Here is a 15,483-nt window from a genome sequence, read left to right on the forward strand (position 1 = left end):
TCCCGCCCTGCGAGCCTCCTGCCTCCCGCCCGGCAGCTCGCTGTGCCTCCGAGCCGCTGCTGAGCTTCCCCCGAGGGAAACCCGGACAAAGCCCGAACTCTGCCGCTTCCCGCTGCACGACGGGACGAGGGCCCTGTGCCTGCGGGGAGAGGGGCAGGACGGATGGAGCTATTTGGGACGGAGCAGGAGCCAGACCCCGGCCCAGGCAGGCTCCCGGGCCGTATTTCGGCTCTGCTCTGGGATCAACACGTCCCCACGTGGGCAGACGCAGTCTGCAGCGTGGCGCTGACAGCCGCGTCCACCGACACCACCGAGATTTGCCGCGTGGCTGGAGTGTGCCCCAAGTTGGGGGGGCTGTCACCTTCCCCGTAACCACGGTAGTGACAAAGGCGCTGTGCAGTTTAGGGCACAGAAAGCAAAATGTGTTTCTTCTTCTTTGTGGTTGAGAAAATCCCTTGGCCAGACCCTGGTCATATCCCAGCACCGTTACTGCAGCAATAGACACACAGAAACTCAGTTTCTAATAACTTATTAGGGCTGGGGAAACCCTAGAATAGATGCCTGTGGGGCTGAGCGAGAGTAGCACTCAGGATGAGGTTTTCGGTGCCGGATGCGGCTGGGTTTGAGGCTGAGCACTGGGAGCGGTCCCAAACCAGCGCCCTTTATGTGGGTGAAGCTGCACTCCCCACAGAGAGTGGCTGGGCTGTGGTGGGCTGTGGGGACGTGACCAGCCACTGGTAAAGGAAGGATTCAGGATTTCCACCGCTGAAAGGAGGAGGAGCTCTGAGCTGCCGGGGGCTATGTTCTGGCCCCGTGTCTCACACTCTGGGCACACTGGGAAACCCCAGGGAGCCCCTTGCCCCAGCTGGCTCCTAGGAACCTTCTTGCTGCAAAGTCCAAGACTCAAACTGACAGAATGTACCAGAAATTTAGATTGCACTGAGTTTTTCCTGGGATCTTTGTTGCTTAGTGTCCCAATCCAAGATTCTTCACAATCTCAGGAAATGGTACCTATGCAGCTGACCTGGCCCTTGCCCTGATAGCTTTTAAATTTGCTACCCAATCCCAACTGTGGTTGAAAGACCAGATGTTTTGTGAAAATAGAAAATAGATGGAAGAGATGCCACTGTTAATAAAATGCCCCTTAGCAAGCACAACCCATAATGAGACACCAGAAAATCTCAGCAGGACGGTGGTGGGGGAAAGGAACAGTTCACCCAGAGATTAGCCTCGAAGGCAGCAGTCCCAGACAAATTTGTCCAAAGCTGGGCTTGTCCTAGCTCCATGAGTGCTCTTTGCACTGCTCCCAGCACAGATTGCCTCTGCTCCTGCTGTCTGGCAGTGCCTGCTCCCACTCCCCGTCTGGGTTTGCAGCAGGGCCACAGAGGAGCTCAGGCTGCTGCTCTCCTGTGCTCTGCCCACCCTGGCCTCTCAATGCAGCCTTTCTTCACTGCCTGCGGAAATCCACTTCCTCCAGCACCATCAGCCTTACAAGTAAAACCCCGAGTAATTTTGGTCTGGGCATTTTTCTGCCTCTCCCTCCCGTGCTGAGTTGCCTTGCAAGCAGTGAGAGCAGAGCAGGGCTGGGAGCAGCATGAGCACATAAAGCCCCATCTGTGGGCACCACCGGCGCCATGCACACAGGCAGGCAGAGTGTCTGCTTCAAGGTCCCACTGATTTTCCGTGATTTTTTCCCTTTGTTTGCCCAGGGCAAGGACGAGTGGATGGACTTGGCCCCACCCTGACAGGACAGCTCCAGTTCTGCTGCACCCAGAACTGAGCCACAGCTTGGTCCCCTCCTCTGGGTGTTTCCTCCAGCAGTGTGACCCTGCACTCCCAGCCCAACCTTTCATGTCATGCCATCAGTCTTTGATGCCATTTCTACACATGATTTTCCCTCAGGCCCAGGAGCAGGGTGGGCCTTGTCTCCCTGCTGCCCTTCCAGGAAGGCTTGACCTGCTGGGCAGGGGCAAAGCACTCACCTCCTTCAGCTCCCTTGGCCCCATCCCTCCAGACAAAGGGGAGCTGGGACAATCTATAGTTCAGAAGCCCCTGTCCCTCCTTCCTTTCCACCTAGACCCTCTGGGTGGGCAGACACAGTTCTTGCCACAGGGTTTTCCCTTGGTCTGTGATCATCCCCACAATGCTCTCTGGAGCAGCTTTCATAGGGCTCAGTGCCACTGAGTCTGGGGTCACATCCTGAGCCCTGTAGGGCTGCTCAGAGCTGGGCAGGATGCATCCCCCAAGCCTCAGAGCCCATGGAACCAACAGTTACACTGCTGGAAGGACCTGGGGGCTGCTCAGGGCTGGGCAAGCTTCCTGAAGTCCAAACTTACCCCCAGTTCTTGCCACACTGCACTGGAGAGTAGGCTCCCTGCTGACATGGGGCTGCTATTAAGGCAACTGGCTTATTAATTTCTCCTAATGATGTGAATGTTTCTTCCACTGCAGCTGTGACTCCTGAGGTAAGCAGGGCCAGGCTGTCTGATGCCAGAGCTCCCTGCTGTTGCTGTTTTACTGGGGTTACACAACCCCAGAGAAGGGCAGGCTTCCCAGGCCGTGCATGCCATGGGTGTGCCCAGCAGCTTCTGGGTGAAGGAGCCTTCACCACTGCTCAGTCCCCTGCTGAGGAACAAAACCAGACAGCATGGGAGTCTCCCAGGCACCTTCCTGCCAAGCAGGGTGCTCCATAGCTGTATGTGGCCCGTGGAAAATAACTGGCTGCTCTGACAGTGGTAGATGAGCAGGCAGCCTGCTCTCCCTTTTCCCTGCCATAGAAATTTGGGATAAGTGCCCTCACCTCTAAATGGGGGATCAGTGATAGAGCTTCCTGCAAACCTATAGGAAAGAAGTTTTTTAGATTTCTCTCCCCTGGCTGGGTGAGGAGGATCTCGTGTGGCAGGGCCAGGCAAAGTGTGACACCCTGGGGTGCTGTTCCTGCAGGTAGTGATCAGGCTGGTGCTGCCCCACTACTGTGTGCTCTGGGCTGTGCTGTTTCTCTGCTGTTTTATGGGTTTTCCTAGTACTGAAGTACCTGTGCTTGGCATTTGTGTTGCTGTTTCCAGGGCTGCTCATCCCTGTTCCCATAGCTTTTCCTCTGCCATGTCACGTTGGCTGGTTGTCTTGGTTCCCAGTGCAGTGCCATCTGTTGAGGTGGTAGCACTGCCTCCCCTTTTTGTCTCCCCGTGGTTCAAGCCTGTGGCCTGGTATCCACAGATGCCCTGAGGAATCATCTTCCTGCCTGCCTGGGCAGGCTGGGTGCTGGGCTGTCCCTCCCCAGTGCCACACTCGCTCAGCACCCCATATCTAATCTGCCCCTGTCTCGTGCTCTGCTCGTGGCCACCTGCCTTCCAGTCAGGAGAGCTGGTTTCTATTCCTGTCCCTTACCTCAGCCCTTGCTTTGCAGCCTCCCTGGCCTGGCAGCTCTCCAGGGCTGAACTGGGAGCTCAGCACCCCCTTTTCAGCCCCCCCCCACCCCGCTTTGGTACCTGCAGAGCAGCTCACAGAGGCCACGAGGGGTGCAATGAATTAAACTCTGCCATGAAGAGCTTCAGGTGGTCCCCAAGCAGGCTGCAAGGCTGGATGTGTGCCTACACCTGCCTGGACTTCTCAAGCCTCTCTCAGTCAGGATGGGGATGGGGACAGTCTGGGCATCAGCCCTGGCAGGGAGAGCACTGGAGCCTGTGGCAAATGCAGCCTCTGGCACCCTGCCTCCATCGAGGTCCTGCAAGGTACCCAATGGAGCTGAGCTTACAAAGCAGCTGCCCCTTGTACCCGATCCTGTCTCTGAGCTTGCTTCACCGCCGTGAGGGTGTTTGCTCTACGGCATCCCTGGGTGCACCTGGCACCTTCCTGAAGGACTCCAGAAATCTCTTCTGCTGCTTGTTTGGTTTTTTAAATTTTTATTATTCCAGGAAAAGAGATCAGGTTCAGCTAGTATCTAATCAGGAGCTCTTCCAGTTCTGCTTTTAAATTAAATGAAGAGCCTTGGTTTTAAATCCCACTATATGGTTTTATTTGCATTTATACTCAAGCTTTTTTTCCTTGAAGAGATTGTCTAATTGCTGTTGGTTGGTAACCATAAAATGTAATAACTGGCAACAAAAGATAATTTCTACACTTAATGAAGTAGTTTGCTAAGCAATAAGATATGACTGCTTTGATACATACAGGTTGTAGTTTATGCTTTGACTTTTTAAACATTGTATTTTTCCATTTTACCAGGTTGTTTGTGAGTGGAGCTGTTACACTTAAATGGAAATTGAATTCATTTAGTGCACCAAAATAGCATTGAAGAAGGGTTTGGGTGCCTTTTCAATGAATCAGAGCAGTGGTTTGACATGCATTCTGTAGGAAGCTGATTTAAGTGGGGTGCTATCCTCAGACAGTGACAGCCTGTGCAGGAGGATACATCAACACCAGGGAGTCCTGCTCCCATGGGCACTTTCTCTGAAATCCTGGGGGAATCCTTCTCATCTTTGTGCTTAGCTCTCACCTGGGACTCTGTGCACTTTTCCCAGTGGTGGCTGCAGCTTGCACCCTGCTGCCCTGCTCTCTCCTCAGTCCCCAGGAGCCAGCCTGCCATGGGCTTCCTCACCTTCATCTCATCCTAAAAGGGATTTTTAAAAGCGTTCAACTCTATGATTGGAGCTAGGTTGGTGTTGACCTTTGGGGAGCTCAGACTGCTGTTTCTGTCAGACAGGAAGGAGGGTGCAGAGGATGCTGCTGAGAGAGGCCAGGAGGGTTGTGGCAGAACCCCTTGTTGAGGGGCTTGTCCAGCTGAGACCCTGCTCTATGTCATTGTTTTATCTGAGAAGCAAATCGATGGTGGGGTGGCTGCTGTGGAGGAGGATGGAGACCACGGTCCCCACTCTGTGTGACTACCCTGGCACAGCAGTGACTCTGTCCTGCCTGTGCAAGCCTTCCTCAGCCCCTCGCCTGGCCCCAGCCCTGAATCTTGGGCTGGGAGCACAAGTCAGGAATGGCCCCGTTTCCTGCAGAGCTGGCTTCCTTCACTCCTCTCTGTTTTAGCATAATTTACCATGTCTGTTCTGGGGCTGGAGGCAGCTTGGGTTGATACGTGGAAGTCTCTCAGTGTTGTCAGACAATACCAGAGAGGGGTCGAAGCTGTGGGCTGATGTTCAGAGCCCTCCCTTCCCTCAAAGAGCTGGGAGTGTTTCCCATCCTTATCCAAGGCAGAGGCTGCTTCTTGGTTGGCTGCATCCCTCCTCCCCTGGGACCACTCTCTTCCTTTGCCCCTCTTGTTTCCCAGACAGAGGTCACTGCAGTCAGCGCAGTCTGATGGGAGCTGCTGCTCCAAATCCACCAGCCCTGCCCTAATGTGGTCTGGGATCTCTGGTTCTCACCACGCGCAGGCTGAGCCTGGGGGGTTAGCACAGACACAGGGCAGGAGTGGGGCTGTAGCCAGGGGACCAGCTCTGCTTCAGCAGGCTGAAATATAAAGCAAGCTCACCCTTGGTCCCCTATCAGGGAAGCAGATATTCTTATGGTCAGAGCTCTTGCTTACAGATCCTGAGACAGTCATAGCTGCTCTGTTATGGATTCAAGGGTGAGTGCACCTTTACCAGCTGTCCTAGAATGCTGCAGCTATCAGGTCTTGGAGAATCACAGAAAAGGTGAAGCATTCACACTAACTCTTTCTGTTTGCATCTGAAACAAGACAGACATGGTTCCCTCTTGTCTCCTGAAGCTGGTGAGGGCGATGCCTTAGGCAGTACAACCATGGCTTTCCTGGCATGTGGTGCAGGAAGCAAAGCTTCTCCGGGAAGACTCGAGAGGAACGAGCTCTGACCTGCATCTCTATAGGTAACTGATAAACAGCTAAAACCATCAGCACCCAGTGACTGGGGCAGCAACAACTGCGCTGGAGCTGGGGATTTCCCGACCTGCTGGGTACCAAGCTCCAGAGCAGAGCAGGAGCTGCACCCCTGAGGATCCCAGCCCGGGCGGGGTTTGCTGGGTCTGCACAGGCACAGGCAGCAGTGCTCTGCTGTGCACAGTGCTCTGCTCTCCCCTCTGCACCGCAGGCTTTGCCCCGGGCTTCGTTTGCATGGTTGTCCTTTTGGATGGATGATAAAACTGGCAAACAAAGCTGTGGCATTGCAGCAAGGCCCTTTGGAGGAGTGATTTTATTTTAAACTGAAACTGAAAAAAAACTCAGCCCTTGTACCTTTTAGCACCTACAGCTCACAAGGAACAAGTTGCACCTCTGGGGGATTTCCCCAGGTGCTTTGCTTGGTGACTGCTGGCTTTCGATGTGCCCTTACCCCTTAGGAGCTGACAGATGGGTGATGGGAATCCTTTGTCTGCCTGTCCCCGGGTGATCAGTCCTTTGTTTCCTTGGCCATTCTAAGGCTCTTGCCTTTTCTGTCTTCCCACCATCATCTCTTAATGTCTTGAATTTTTGGAATGTTAGTCTGGATTAGGCTCTCCTTTGTTTCCTGAGCTGGGTGTGCGGTGCTGGGCTGGATGATTTGCTAATTGAGATGCCATCAACACTTGCCATACTCAAAACAGTCCCTTGTTCCTCACCTGCTAATTTAAAATCTCTTCTGCAATTCTCTACAAACCAGATTTTTCACACCACAGTGCTGTGCTGGGAACCATTTTCTCAGTGATGGACACTAGATAATTTTGTGGGAAGAAGCCAAGTGGCTTCTTGGAGAGAAGAGTTTAGGGAAATGCCAGTCCCACTGGCTGTCCCTCTTGCAGACAGCAGGAAGCTGTGCGAGCAGCGGACTGGGGGGACTTGCTTGTCCCCACAAGCCCTCCTGTCCCACAGCACCTCGTGGCAGGGATGCGGGGGTGTGTAGGACCCAGACTCATCTGCCCGTGACTTTCCTTTTGTGCATAAAATCACCCATTTCCCCCCAAAGTTCAGGCTATCTGCGTTCTGCGGATCTACCAGAAATTCAAACTGGGTTCTGCAACAAACTTTGCAGCTTGAGGTTGGTAGAGACATTAAGACCAATTAACCTAAAGACCCTCACCCATGGAGCTGCTTGCAAAGACATTAGCACCCATCTTGCCTATCACTTTTCTGGTCAGAAACTGGCATGATGGCTGCAGAGTTGCTCAGGCCTTTGTGCAAGACATCTCTCCACAAATCTTTCCTCTGCATGACTCAAGTCATGACTTGCCACCCCATGAGAGGCGGTCCCGGACACAGGCCAGCTATTCAGAGCAGCACATAGCCAGGCTCGCCCCTGGCCAGGCACCTGGGCACCACCTTTCCTGTTTACCCCAGGGTGACAGCAGGGCTCTGTCTCTGGCTGGGCAGGAGCAGGCAGTGGGGTGTTTACTGAGCAAGCATCCGCCAGTGCCCAGCCAGCAGCCGGAGCTGGTGGCATCCCACCCCGTGCTCAATAGCAGTGCTGTGTTTAGGGCTGGAAATTGTCACATTTGGTGACAATGCCTTTTGGTGCCTGGTCCCAGGAAACCCAGAGCTCAGCTTTTTTCCTTCCAGGTGTTATTGGTGTATCCTACACCTGAGCTCCATGGCAGAGCTCGCTTTATTTGGAGGCACCTTCTGGCCATGCACGTCTGGATCCAGGAGAGGCCAAAGGGAGCATCACTTATGCCTTTGGTCTTCATCTTGAAGTTGCCCCAGCTGGGTTCCCTGTGAGAGCTCGTTCTCTGAATGTGCTGAGCAGGGCTGTGCATCCCTGCGGGAGCCCTCCTGGGGCTGGGGCCCCGGGCTGGGGAAGCACTCCTCCATCAGGCTGCTCCAGGGCTTTGAATTCTCCAGCTGGTCAGGGTACTGCAAAGGTCTTGAGAGAGCTATGTATTGTGTCTTTTTTTAGGGCCTGTTAAGTGCTGTAGCTGGAGAAAAGCTCTGATAACTCTATCTGTTCTGAAGAGCTTTTAAAAACTGCTGAAATTTCCCCAAAATAGTATAAGAATGGGCTGCCTTGCTGGTGGATGAATGTTTATTGCTGATAGCATCTGCTTTGGATGCTTCTTCACTGTGGGGAGAAGGGGCATGATGATGGATTTGCTTCAATACCTTTATTTTTTTCTGTAATTAGCTCATCAGTCCTCTGTGGTTTGGATAGAAACTTTAATAGAAATTGTCAAAATATTGACTATGAGACGTTTTTAAATTGGAGAGTCCATCCTGATGTGGCTACATTTCTGTTTTCTTCCTGCTTATACCCTGATAAACCCTCACAGGATTATGAACAGTTTCTGAACAGCCAGTGTAAGAGCCTTTTGGTTTTCCTCCTCCTGTATGCTGTCACGCTGTCACACTGTCTAGCAGCTGTGGATCTGGGGAAAGGGATCTTTGCTTGCTACAAGTTCCCTTCAGGGCAGCTGCCCCTTTTTGCTGTAGTGGGAGGCTGAGTAGCTCCCCATTTCTATGACAACAGTTGTATTTCATGGTGGTGATGTGTTCATAAATAGCTCAGGAAGGCACACCCCAGCCCTGTTAGCTGTAGTACTCTTGCTGCCCATTTCACCTTTCCCTCCAGCAGAACCCCACACTACTGCTAAGGTGACTCACAATATGTGCTTTACCTTTGCCATCCACAGTCTTTTTAAATATCACTTTTCTCTGCTTCACTGGGCCAGGGGAGCTAGAGAGTCTTCTTCCACAGTTTCCTCACTTGCATTTTTTCAGCACCTCTTTTGACTCTTTGTCAATGACCCAAAGAAGACTTATTTCAATTTCTTACAGAATCCGGTCTCAGGTGATACTTTTAACAAACCCAAATCGTATAAAAACGTTTAAAAGTTGCTCAAGGATAGAGGGATTCGTCGTGCTGACCCTAGAGAACAGCACAGGACTGGAGAGAGAGGAGGGTAAAGAAAAGGTCCCCTAGAACAGGTCCCTGCCTCAAAAACCAGGAGGACAGGGGAGCTGTTTGAATCCCTCTCCCAGGTGTGAACCTGTGCTGGATTTGGAATTAAGGGGATAAAGTTCCATTTCTGTCCTTCCCCTCTGTTTGTCCTCTCACTGTGGGATCTCTGACACACTTCTCTGTTCCACAGCAGAGGGTCAGCAGACAGCAGAGGCCTTGGAGTCAGTGTCACCTTTTCCTAGCACAGCGCTAACCTCTCTTTGGCCAAGGGAAGCCTCTGACGTCCCTCCAGTGACTGCTGCCATTCCTCAGCCAGGCCTGGAGAAAAACCTGACTGCTGCAACACTTAGTGCCACAGGGGCCCATGCTACAGAGGTGGAGGATGCCTTCATCCCCACCACCCCCATGGCAGGCTCCAATGCAGAGAGACTGCAGGCTTCTACCACTGCCAGTCCTGGGGACATCACAGTTACACATCCTGAGCATGACAACATGAGCTTGTCAGCCAACAGCAGCACTGAAATACCCTCCCCTACCTTGACTGCCAGCACTCTGGAAGAAAATCAGCCGAGCCATGAAGTCACAGAGCCTTTCAGCACAATTGAAGAAACGGATGATGCCAGCAGTGCAACCCCCACGCCTCCTCTGAACACTGGGCCGGGTGAGGTTTTACCTTTACTGCCTGTGCACCAAGTCCTGCCTCAAGGATGCACTACCTGGGAATGTCTGAGCACTCTCCTGCTAACTGGAGAGAGGGAGAAGAAGGGAATGAATGCTAAGCAGAGCCAGTTCAGTGCAATTTATTTGCAAAGATGTTAGCTCAGCATCCTCTTTGCAAACCTCATTAATTCTGGTGTTAATTGTGCTGGCTGCTTTCTGACTGATTGCGTGCAGGGACATCCTTCATATATCTAATCTGAAACAACATGCCTTAGCAGCACTGCCTAGCTGGGCCTTTCTGGCATCAGGGCTGGGGGCTCAGTGGGAGCCTCCCTGGAGAAGCACACCCTCCCTTAACACAAAACATGGAGATGGGCAAGCACAAGTGGCAGCTCACCCATCCCTGGGCAACGCTATCCTACCCTATCCTCTGGGGATCCCTCTGGGCAGCATGGTTATAGGGTCTGCAACCCCAGTTTTGTCCATCTTTGGGCCTGCCAGGCTGTCACACACCCCTAATGCAAGGCAGATACTGATTGATCACTGATTTACATGGTGTTCATGCACAGCTGCATTGTTTTCCCTGGCTCATGCCACATGGTCCTGCTATTCGGTGACAACTGACACAGCCTCAGGGGGTGCTGCTACCCAGTCCCTGGGCAGCCCCCTTTGTGCTCCCTGTAAGGAGGGATGAGAGGCCTGTCCCAGTGTCTTGCTCTGGGGTGATCCCCAGCTGTGTCTAAAGTTCTTTAAGCTTGTCTGCTTGTCCTTTGCCCCCAAGGACAGGCCTTGTGGGCCCAGCTGAGGTTGGCTGACATTGCAGATTGGCACATATGAAAACTGAGAGGACTTTCTAAGCACTCTGGGTTATAGTGTGGCTCAGCTATGGCTGTGCTAAAGGCTCTGCTTGTTTTCCAAAGGGTTGACAATAAGCTGCTATTCCTATAGTCCCAGCAGTCTTTCTTACAGTCTTGCTTCCATCTTGTCCAGTCCTACACAGCAGTGTGCTTGCACTGGATCCCTTGAAATAACTGCTTGTTCCTATTTTGCAGCAACAACTAACAGCTCTCAGTCAGGGCTTTTTGATGGGCAGACCCCGAGGCCCACAGCAGCAAAGTCTGAAACCAAGGCAGGAACGAGCCCCGTGGGTGCCACAGAGGAGAGCACTGTGGAGCCCAGAACTTCCTCTGCTCCCATCTCCATTGTACGGAGCACATCCTTTGCTACTGCCTCCAGCACTGTGACAGTGACACCCCTCGTGACCAGCTCCACATCTGCCAGCACAACTGCCATCCCCACCAGCACACCCACACTGGCACAGTCATTGGAGCCCAGGCATGAGAAGACTTCTGTGTTGGATGTTGGTGATGATAATTCAGGTAAATGCTCTGCTTTTAATGGGCTGCCCAGGGAGGTGGCGGAGTCACTGTCCCTGGAGGTGTTTAAGGAAAGACTGGATGTGGTCTGGTTGACAAGGTGGTGTTAGTTCATAGGCTGGACTGATAATCACAGAGGTCTTTTCCAGCCTGTAATAGATTCTGTAATTGTTTTGTACCTGTTCTCACAAAACGTGGCAAAGTGCTGGAGCTACCTCAAATTGCCTCTTGGTTGTACTGAGCAGAACCAGAAAAGACAAAGCTTTGTTGTTCCAGCCCTTGAGGGCTCTCCTTTGGCCTCATTCCCTTGGTCTCCTTGCAGAGCTCCCCAGTTTGGCTGGTAAAGCGAGGGCTGACCCCTTGGTGATCACTGTGATCTCTGTGTTCATTGTCATGGTGGCCATCCTGGCCCTGGTGGGATTCCTGCGCTACCGCCAGCACAACAACCGCACAGAGTTCCGGCGCCTGCAGGACCTGCCCATGGTGAGTCTGCCTCCACCCAGCCCCGCCTGGGCTGCCTTGCCCCTGACTGCTTTGCAGCTCTCCTTCATTAGCAGTGCTTTGGGTGTTTGCAGCAGCACCAATGCTGATCACACACTCCTGTTCCTCCTTAGGTCCCTCTCCTCCCATCCAAGGTTTGAGTCAAGACAGCAAGTCTCAAGGCTGGGCACTAAAGAAGCTCTCTGCCTTCCCCTCACTCTGCAGGGGAACGCTGAGAGGTTAGAGAGAGGAAGGAGAGCTCCATCCAGGCTTGTTCCTGAAATGACACCTCCCTACCCTCTCCTCCTGTTTTCTGATATATTTGCTTTGCAACTATGACAAAGCAGATTTTATGCTCTGTTCCAGAGAGGTTTGTCTGTCTGTATTTGACCCTTTGAGAATATAAAAATATATGAGGGTTCCAGAGGCTGGACTAGCTCTGGGGAAGCTGCAAATAACTCCCTGAACTTTCTGGAACAGAGGAGTACTGCAGCTAAGCACACAAGCTGATGCTGTTTCAAGCTGAGTGGAGTTTTCAACAGCCAGAGTTTTCCACATCCCTGCAGCAGGCAGGCAGTTCCTGCACACACCTCTTCTCTCCAAATGCTGCAGCAGGAGAGAGACTGACAGCCCAAAGATCCAGGAACTGCACAGTGACAGCGTTTAGGTGGATGGCTGGGCAGATGCCACGCTGTGAGATGTGGCTGAGAAGGCTGTGCTGCCTGCACAGCAGTCTCCCAGGCTGGGACCATGATGCCAGCGTGCAGACATCTCATTAAAGCACCCTCTTCTCTGCTTCTAGGATGACATGATGGAGGACACCCCTCTCTCCCTCTACAGCTACTAGGCAACCAGGCTGTCTACTGCCCAGAGGAAAAGGCCTTGAGGACTTGGTCCCAGACGATCTGCTGAGGAGTGAGGGGCTGTGATTTGCACACAACTGAAAGATCCTTTTCAGATGGTTTTTGGTTTTAGACATTTTCAATAGTTCAGTGTTGAAGTTTCTATGCTGCAAATCAGAGCCCAAGTCTGACCCTTTTCTCCAGGCTCTCCTCAAAACAATGCCCTGAAGAGGTGTCTCCTCCTTTTAGTGTGGCAACCAATTAGCCAAGACAACCTTTGCCATGGTGTTCTGCATGGATTTCTTCTGTTGATCTTGGTGGCTGCTGCCTTCAAAGGAGGTGGGCAAGTGTTTCAGACTAGGGCTCTTAACACTGGTGGTGTCAGCACAGTGCCAGCAGAGGAGACTGCTGTTTTCTAAGGAAGCCAAGGATGTGGAAGTCAGTTCTCTTGGGCTCCCTCTTGTTCTGTATTTTTAAGGTTGTTTGTTTTGGGGGTTTTCTTGCACTTTTGTTTTTGTTCCTGTTTCAGCTTTAGTCCCAGGATTGGCATTACCCATCCTGAAACACCTACAGGAGGATAAAAGACTACTCTGCTTCCTTCCTAGATGCATACCTTTTCTCTTTAACCAGGGAAAAGAGTTTTGTTGCCACTGGAGAAGTGCCCCTGCTACTTGATGTTGCTTTGAAGTTGCTGGGAGGAAATTGAACATAATGTTAGCTTAACTGAGCTTGATAGGACTCAGTTTATTGCCAATTAGACACACTAATTTGGTCTCACCACAATTAGAAAACCGTGTCTCCTACACTTGATGCTTTTGGCATATGTGTAAACTCCTTTCCCAGGCCCAGTAAATGCTTTAGTCTATTTCCCTGCCTGGGCTAACACAAGCCTTTCCTCAGGTACCTCCCATTTTGCTTCTAGCATCTGGTTGCTGGAAGTTGTTGTACAAAGCTGGTGCTTTGCTCTCCCTCCTGTGCTATGCAAGGTCAGAGCTCCTCTACTTTCTGATGTTGGTCTTTTGAGCCAGTTGGTGTCTTGTCATGAGGACAGATCCTGGATGTAGGTGCCTTCCTCCCCTTCCCTTTCTTGGTGTTATGCTGATTAGATTCTGCACTTTTGCCTCAAAATATCACTGCTGTAGACTGCATCCAAGGCTCTTGAGGCCTCTCAAGGAAACCCACAGGCCAGAGCCTCTGAGTGTAAATCAGAGGAGCTTTTGGTGCCCTTGTGTCAGAAAGACCGGAGTGTGTATGACATGACAATTTTCATGTAATTACACCTGCTCCTGTTTTCTAACTCACATTTGACTGCAGGAAAATGGAAACACATGCCTTCTCTAGAGTGTTTGATTTTTGACTAAGCCAGTTGCTCCCTCAGGATACAGCAAGGGCTAGAGTTTATCTGCCACGTTGCTCTACAAGCCTCAGTTTCTCCTCTCCTTTCAGGAGCAACATCACTGAACCCCACGAAGGACAGATACCAAGCCTCACTTGAAAAAGTACCTTTTTTTTCCCAGTGCTGTTAGTGGTTATCATAGCAGGGAAAGGGGTAATTCCCCATCAGCTGAGCTCAAGTTGCCTGGAAAGCCCAAAGGAGGAGCAGAACAGATCTGGCTCAAATAGATGAACTGGGTAAGGCAGCAGTTCCTCCTCCCTGTGCTGCTGCTTTGAGTGGCTGACAAATGGCTGCAGTGCAGTTGGGTTTCAGTTTGGCCTTCCATCTATGTATTTATGCCCAGTAAAATAGGGAAAAGAGTTGGTTCTCTTCTATGATTGCATGAGAACTAAAGAGCAATTGTCACAACTCCAAAGCTTCTGTATCAAGCATTGTCTGCACAGAGCAATCTCCCTAGCTACAGACTTGTTTCCCCTGCCGGAGGGCAGGGTGCTGCTGGTTTTCGGCACAGAGTTGGCAAGTTAGTGGTGGAAAATAGAACTCCATCCTGGCTGGAACTGGTGCAGGCTGGCATATCTGGGAGGTGTGTCTGCACACAAGCAAAAGGGCAGAGGCTGGTTGTTCTGGTTTCCCATGCATCGCTGTGCAGGGGAAAGAGGTGAGGAAAAACTCGCCCAACACCAAAGTGCAACTTTGTTTGTAAAATATGTTGATAGTGGATTTTTTTTCTTTCTGCAATAAAGTTACAAATGCCAAAAGTGTCCCAGTCCTCGTATTTTCATTGCAAACATCTAACTGAAAAGCTTTTATAGATCACGATGAATCCTGTGATAGATAAACAGCAGCAGTTTGGGCACAAAGACTGACAGAGCTGATAACTAGAAAATGCCAGACAGCCATGAACCATAGCTCTGACAGTTCAGAAGGACACCACCCCCTGCCTGTGTTCCTTCTTGTCAGGGTCATTCCTGGTCTGGGTCGAGTGAGATTAATATGTATACAGTTAAATCAGATGAAGTGTGTTTTAAGAGAACCACACTAGACCAAATAATCTAATCTACACCTTTAGACTTTCTTCCTTTGCCTCTGATTGGAGATATTCTCATGTTGTCAACTGTAACCCCAAACCTTATTTACAGAAATATCCTGAAAGCCAGCCTAATCCAAACCTAAATAGTATCTGTCATGCTTCTTTCTATAGTACAGCAGACAAAGCAAACTGAAAGGCACATAATTCTTTTTTTTTAGCTTTATAGCTGTTTTGAACTGTTCTCTTTGGAGCTCAGACCTGCAGGGAGGTAAGTGCTCAAAAGCCCAGCTTCTGCTACAGACCTACTAAGAGTCTGCTAGCTGTTAAAATACTTTGGCAAAATCAGTCAGCTCTTGTCATAGATTGCTTGTATTAAAGATGTTCTATTGCAAAAGCAAAATGTGGTGAGCGAAACTAGTTGGTAATTTGGCTTATGCTGTTTTCTAAAGAGTCCTCACTATAAATCTAGAAAAGCAAATCCTTGGAAGATCTAGAGCAAGGGGAGAGCAAACAAAGGCTTTGTAGCCTAGCAAAGTGCTTGCTGAGTAATCTGAAGACATGAGGGTGAACTCTAAACCCTGCAGAGATTTCAGTCCTGTCCCAACACACAACCATACAAAACAAAACAAACATGCCACAACTAAGCCAGTCGTCTCAGGTCTAAAGTCAGCATTATTCTGGTGGTTTATATTGGAGTGTTCTCTGCTCTGCCTTTTTACCTCCAAACCCACTCAGAGCTGATTCATTCTCTGCACACAAACTGCTTAGCTGCCGTGTTGGAGAGGCAGCTCAGAGCAGGCTGTGCTAGCTGGAGAGGCAGCAGCAGGACAGGCTTGTGCAGGCAGCCACCCCTGGGACACACAGAGCTTTGTGCCTT

General features: G+C 51.1%; 1 protein-coding gene across 2 annotated transcripts; it reads left to right on the top strand.

The window, feature by feature from the left end:
- The first annotated feature begins 9,015 nt into the window (after positions 1-9,015).
- Positions 9,016-14,337, top strand: LOC102045469 (mucin-5AC-like). 2 transcript variants are annotated; one of them, XM_005423171.3, is made up of 4 exons: positions 9,016-9,483; positions 10,535-10,861; positions 11,181-11,341; positions 12,141-14,337. In XM_005423171.3, the coding sequence occupies exons 1-4, from the start codon at positions 9,228-9,230 to the stop codon at positions 12,183-12,185; spliced, it is 789 nt and encodes a 262-aa protein (XP_005423228.3). In that variant the 5' UTR covers positions 9,016-9,227; the 3' UTR covers positions 12,186-14,337. The 2 variants fall into 2 exon arrangements, with proteins under 2 accessions (XP_005423228.3, XP_030914587.1); XM_031058727.1 differs by lacking the exon at positions 12,141-14,337 and adding an exon at positions 11,473-12,115.
- The last annotated feature ends 1,146 nt before the right edge of the window (positions 14,338-15,483 follow it).

Source organism: Geospiza fortis, unplaced genomic scaffold (assembly GCF_000277835.1).
Source record: "Geospiza fortis unplaced genomic scaffold, GeoFor_1.0 scaffold333, whole genome shotgun sequence".
Taxonomy (NCBI): domain Eukaryota; kingdom Metazoa; phylum Chordata; class Aves; order Passeriformes; family Thraupidae; genus Geospiza; species Geospiza fortis.

Bases quoted from the DNA above. Each gene is read 5' to 3' on its own strand.
- LOC102045469 (XM_005423171.3), top strand. From the start codon at position 9,228: ATGGCAGGCTCCAATGCAGAGAGACTGCAGGCTTCTACCACTGCCAGT. The intron at 9,484-10,534 runs GTGAGGTTTTAC...CCTATTTTGCAG, and splicing joins TCCTCTGAACACTGGGCCGG to CAACAACTAACAGCTCTCAG. The intron at 10,862-11,180 runs GTAAATGCTCTG...GTCTCCTTGCAG, and splicing joins TGTTGGTGATGATAATTCAG to AGCTCCCCAGTTTGGCTGGT.